The 5842-nt window shown below is 50.9% G+C and overlaps 1 protein-coding gene across 1 annotated transcript; it reads right to left on the bottom strand.

Moving 5' to 3' along the window:
* Window positions 1-1050: 1050 nt before the first annotated feature.
* Window positions 1051-3578, bottom strand: Spr (sepiapterin reductase). Its single transcript, XM_069988961.1, has 3 exons — window positions 3100-3578; window positions 2307-2597; window positions 1051-1260 (listed from the first exon to the last, which is right to left on the bottom strand). The coding sequence occupies exons 1-3, from the start codon at window positions 3419-3421 to the stop codon at window positions 1070-1072; spliced, it is 804 nt and encodes a 267-aa protein (XP_069845062.1). The 5' UTR covers window positions 3422-3578; the 3' UTR covers window positions 1051-1069.
* Window positions 3579-5842: the final 2264 nt, after the last annotated feature.

Here is a 5842-nt window from a genome sequence, read left to right as displayed (position 1 = left end):
AGCTGAGGGACAGTGCCCAGGCCCCACGACAGGACCCAAAAACAAACAATGCCAACAGGGTTCATCACAGGACATGGGATTTGTTTAGAGCACTGCCACGTGTGCAGTAGAATGAGGAATCCAAAGGAACAGCAGGTAAAGGGCACCTTGGAAGGGTTGTGGAGAGGCAGGCAGTATGCTGGGCTCAAAGAATAGATATTCTCTGAATAGTCTGAGAGAGGAAAGGGTAGTAAAGTTGGGTCAGTCAGTGTGGACAAAAGCACAAAGAACAGATGCCTTGGCATATCCACCCTGGACCACTTGGTTTGGATTTGTGCTTGCCACTAAGTAGGCCTCAGTGAGAGCAGCTATCCAGGAAATAAGGGCAGTATTAAAGTTTGGGTTAATTGCTTCAGTAACCTCAAGTTAATTAACATTAGGTTAATTGCTTAGTAAAGCTCAAGTTAGTCCTGGGATCTCAGGAAGTAGAGGAAGCAGGCGTTAATGAAGGACAGCCAATGTTCTGTTTGTATCTGCTTTTGCTATTTTCTTTCAGGAGCAGAAGGAAGGAAAGTGGGTTCTGAAAGATGAAGGCGTCAGAAGAATAAAAAGTTCAACAGAAGGCCCTTCTACCCTAAACACAGGCATCCAAGAGGGAAGCAACTTGCAGTCCTTCCTTCCCCCCATACACAGGCCCTCCAGTTGCACACTAGGTCACCCCACCTCTCTCTACAGACTAGTCAAAGGCAAGAGACCCAAACACCTCTCTTCTGTGCTCACTTCTTTTCCTGCTGCTCCAATCCCTAAAATTCTGTTCCTGGGGAAAGGGAGCTCCAATGCTTATAACCTCCCTTTCAACTCTGTTCAGAAGCTTCATTACCAGGCTGCACAACGGACTTCTAACTGGTAATGCCAGCCACTTCCAGCTGGCAGTGTCTGAGATAGGTCAGTATGCAGGAATGCTTATCTATGCAAGGCAGGATGGGGATGGCCACTGTGGCAGGACATGGGCAGTCACAGGCCACCTGTTCCGGTGGGGGGGGGGAATGCCTGAAAGCAGGAGAGAAAGGCCAGGAGACAAGACATGAGTTTATTTGTCATAGAAGTCCACATGAGCTCCAGACTGGAATGTGTCTGATTGGAGCAAGCTCAGCAGTTTCTGGGCTGATGTCTTGCAATCCACCAGCTCCCCCTTTGACTTCAGCTCCTGCAGACTTTTTCGCAAGTGTGGGTCCACAGAGGTCTCCCGGGCCAACTGCTGCATGTCTGTGTCTAGGGGACCTAGATGATGAAAAGCAGCATCATAAAAATGGCAGGTCATGGCTTCCTCACGGCCTGTGGAGGGCAGGGCTCAGTCAGGTCTGGCCAAAGGCAACTGAAGTCTGGTCTGTCTAAGAAGCTTTCCCACTTTTACCTGTATCTCCTTCCCACTTGCTAATATCTAAGTGACATTGAAAGGTCAATGTTCAGCTCAGCTACCTCTAATACCCTAGTCTTCCCTTGAATTTGTTCGGATTTTTTTTCTTTTTCTCCCATCTTGTCTTAAACTCAGGGGCTAAGCTTTTTTTTTTGGCCAGGGCTAGTGCTCTACCACTTGGGCTACAGCCCCACTTCTGGCTTTTTTGGTGATTAGTTGTAGATAAAAAGTCTCATGAACTTTCCTGCCTGGGCTGGCTGTGAACTAAGATTCACAGATCTAGGATTACAGGTGTGAGCCATGGGTACCTGGCCTGTTTTCTTTTTCTTTTCTTTTTTTTTTAAGATACTAGGGCCTAAACTTAGGGCTTCATGCTCTTACTTGTTTTTTGTTTGTTTTGCCCATGGCTGGCATTCTACTATTTGATCCACATCTCCAGTCCACAAAACCCCATCTTTTACAGTTTTCCTGTCACAAGAGGGTAGCAGACAATTATATACAGTGTGATAAGTTCCATATAGTAATTATTAGTGTTGCCATTAGAAGGTTCTTCAGTGCCATTTTCATATGTATGATCTCATTCAGTCCCCAACTACTCTGTGAGACAGGTACCACCTTACTCATTCACAAAGAGGAAAGATTCAGAAATCGAATTTTGCTCTTCTCTTTAATTCCTAATATGTCAGACTTCCTACCCCACTTTCTAGTCCAATCAACTCCTTACTCTTTCTCTACATCTCCTGTCAGCTCTAACTTCCATGGAGTCTTTATCTCTCTAAGGAGTGAGGAATACTTAGAGAAAATATGTTCTGTGGGTCCTTTCCTAAGGACACAGGCTAGGCCCTTTGGCTAACCAACCCAGAGGACCAATCAGGTCTAGAGGACAAGGATGGCAGTACCTCCCACCTACCTGGGGCATAGCTCAGCACCCTCACACTAGGTTCCTCAGAGGCCAGGACCTGGCACATCATGTTACGAGCAGCCTTTCCAGCACAATACAACGCCCAGCCCTTGAAGGGCTTCAGGGCACAGATGGAAGATATGTTAATCACAGTCCTTTTGAAGCCAGGGCTGTCAGGGAAGGCCTTCAGGATGCCAGCAGTCAGGCAGAGCATGGAGGTCAAGTTCAGAGCCCAGTAGCTGTTCACTTCAGTTGGGTCGTTTGCGTTCAGGAAGCCTTTGGAAACATCTCCTAGAGTAGCTGAAAAAGCAGACCGCAGAAATAATGAAGTTCAGGAGGATCTTTCTGCTCCCTCAGCACTCCCCAAATTCTGATCCAGACCGAGAGGGGGCATCTGCGAGCACTTTGCAAGGCTCTTCCCCCTTTCACCAACTGTGCAGATAGACCAGGGGACCACCAACCATCCTAGCTGCAGACTGAGAAGGCTCCTGGCCTTGCTGGCCAATCGGGGAGCTCCAGAGGCCTTTCGGGGAACTGCTGGGGGCCGCTATATCCCGACTCCGGACGCCGCTAGAGGGTGCTGCGGAGGCGGCTGGGAAAGTTCTACAGGTGATTTGGGGAACCAGGCCCCGACATCCGGGGACCTTCCTCTGCGACGCCCCTCCTCCGTCTGCCGCTCCCGCCGGGACCCCTAGGCGATGGCGATCGCCTCGCTGCGAGTGCGCGATCCGCGGAGAGTCCGCCTCCTCCCCACCCCCGGGTCGGGGGACGGGGACCGCGGACGGGGGGAGGGGGGTCTTACCTGCGTTGTTGATGAGCAGCAGCCGCTGCAGCCCCTCGGGCCTGGGGAGCTCGCGCACGGCGTCCAGCAGCCGCTGCAGGTCGGCCTCCGAGCCCAGGTCCGCCGGCACACTCAGCACGCGCAGGCCGGGCCGCTCGGCGCCCAGCTCGGCCTCCAGCTGCCGCAGCGCCTCGTCATTACGGGCGCTGAGGAGCAGCACCGACCCGGGCGACAGCAGCCGGGCCAGGAGCGGGGCCAGCGCGCGGCCGAAGCCGCGGGACGCCCCGGTCAGCACGCACAGGGCGCGGCCCAGGGCGCCCTCCTGGCGGCTGCCACCCTCCATGCCACCGACGGGGCCGCTCGCTGGCTGGGTTCCGGGAGCTGAGACCGGATCCGGGCGGCCGGAGGGGCAGGGGCGGGGCCCGAGCGTCCCGAGCGCCTGGCCGGGTGACCGACGTCTTCCAATCCGCAGTGGGGGGACGGAAGTGCGGGAGCGGATCGACCCGAATCGGCGCGAAAACGCAGGAAGTACCGCCCTGCCCTTCCCGCGTCATCGCCACGCTCACCCCGTGCTGGGGCACGTGCTCGCCTTTCCTCCCAGGTCTCCACGCGACTTCCTTCCCGGCGGACCTCCGCCAGGGCGGGAGGCCTCGCCCCGGCCCGGCTTCCCAGGCCCTGGCCCGGGACAGCCCTGGAGGGACCGGGCCCAAGTTAGGGCGTGGAACGCTTGGCCCTCTGGGTAGCTTTCTCCTGTGGGAGAGCCACAGTAAGCCGTTTCCCCTCCTCCTCTGCCAGTGGGGTCGGCTCACACCCTCATCCTGGCCGCTCAGGAGACTGAGATCTGGAGGATGGTGGTTCGAGGCCCAGTCTGTGCAGAAAAGATTCCAAGACTGCCCATCTCCAAAATAACCAGCAAAGAACAGGGGTGAAGCAGAGCCACAAGTGGTAGAGCCCTAGCGAACGAAGGCTAACCTCAGTACCACCGACAACCAAGACTTCACACCGTTCCCCACTGATTTGGCTGTGTTGTGCCCTTTCTCTCTACCTCTCTAGGGTTGCTGAGTCTTCTTTCACTAACGCATATTCTCTAGGATTCTGCACTAAGGGATTTTTAATTACCCACCCCCCTCAACTCTCCAGTTCTTAGAAGACAGGTTAGTGAAGGTTCCGTATCAGTCAGTGATTCCTTGGACAGTATTGAACTTCCTTCTGCCACGTGCCAGGCTTTGAAGTAAAAGGATAGCTAAAGAGGAGATGTGTCTCCTCTGAAGCTAGCTGCACCCATGGGGAGCCATTGGGGTACAGCCCAAATCACAGAGAGCCTGGGAAGTTCTTCCCTTCGGAAGAAGATGTTTATCCCCTCTAAGATGCCACACTGCCAGTCTTCAACATAGCCTGCACACGTCTTTTTACAACAGCAGAGTGGTTCACATATTGTCTGTATACTGGAGTCACTGAAGGAGTTCACAGACCGAGGTCTGACAAAGGAGGTAAGTAGAGAAATTGGCTACATTTGATTCAGGATCTGGAAGGCTAAGCCAGTATGGTGGAACACACCTATAATCTCAACATTGAGGAGACAGAGGCAGGAGAATTTTGTGTTCAAGGACAGACTGGGCTATCTAATGAGATGTTCTCAGAAAACTAAGGGCATGTAGTTTGGTGGTGGAGCACTTGCCTAGGGCTCTGGGTTCTCTCCCCAGCATCTGAAAGAAAAAAAAAATAGTCAGCAGGTTATTAATATTGTACTTTCCCCAGATTTTGACCAGTGAACTTGCTGTGTGAGGTTAATGATTAATATTGTAGCTTTCCCAGTTTTCCAGTGACCATGTTTTATAGAAGAGACATAGGGCATAAGAACATGTTATGTCAATGTTATGAGATACTTACCGAAGTATTTAGAAGCAAAAGAGCATCACATCTACCACATACTCTCAAATCCTTCAGAAAAGTGAATGAGTAAAATCAAGTATGGAAAAATTGTGAACATGTAGACCAACTGAATTATTACTGTGCAGTTCCTTATTCCTTCAATCTTTTCAAAGTCTGAAATTATTTTTAAATAACCAAGTTTTTAAAGTGAATCCTATTTACAAGTCAATAATAAAAGGACCAATACCCCACTAAAAAACAGGCATAGGATCTTCATAGACATTTCTCCAAAAAGCGTATACAAATGATAAGAGCATGAAGGCAGGTTCAAAATCTTTATTAACAGTCTCTGGAGGAATAGAATCTATAGGAGGGCATTCATTGGATTGGCTTGCACAGTTGATGGCTGGATAGACCCACAGTGGCAGTGTGCACATAGACAGCTAGAGAACCTGATAGATGCTTAGTCCAAGAAGCTGAAAGCCTCACAACTAGCGGCACCAATGATGCAGGTGTCCACTCCAAGACTGAAAGCCTTGAGAGCGGGGCTATCGTGTAATCCTAGCTACTAGCAAGTTTGAAATCTGAGCATTTTGGTTTGAAGCCAAATCTAAGAGAAACTTATCTCCAATTAACTATCAAAGAACTGAAAGTGAATGTGTGACTCACATGCCAGCCTTGATTGGGGGGGGGGGGAAGCTGAGCAATGCTGGGCACTTGTGGCTCATACCTTTAATCCTAGCTACTCAGGAGGGTAAGATCTGAGGATCGTGGTACAAAGCCAGCATAAGTAGGAAAGTCTATGAGACTCTTATCTCCAATTAACTACCAAAAAGTCAGAAGTAGAACTGTGGCTAAAGTGATAGAGTGCTGGCATTGAGCAAAAAATGCA

Source organism: Dipodomys merriami, unplaced genomic scaffold, assembly GCF_024711535.1.
Source record: "Dipodomys merriami isolate MVZ:Mamm:240054 unplaced genomic scaffold, mDipMer1.0.p SCAF_37, whole genome shotgun sequence".
Classification (NCBI taxonomy): domain Eukaryota; kingdom Metazoa; phylum Chordata; class Mammalia; order Rodentia; family Heteromyidae; genus Dipodomys; species Dipodomys merriami.
This window is presented reverse-complemented; position numbering and strand designations above follow the sequence as displayed.

What these genes read in the sequence shown, in the direction of transcription:
- Spr (XM_069988961.1), bottom strand. Translation starts at nt 3,421, where the DNA reads ATGGAGGGTGGCAGCCGCCAGGAGGGCGCCCTGGGCCGCGCCCTGTGC. An exon ending in GCTGCTCATCAACAACGCAG is followed by an intron (nt 2,598 to 3,099) that starts GTAAGACCCCCC and finishes CTGCTTTTTCAG; the next exon opens with CTACTCTAGGAGATGTTTCC. An exon ending in GGTGCTGAGCTATGCCCCAG is followed by an intron (nt 1,261 to 2,306) that starts GTAGGTGGGAGG and finishes TTCATCATCTAG; the next exon opens with GTCCCCTAGACACAGACATG.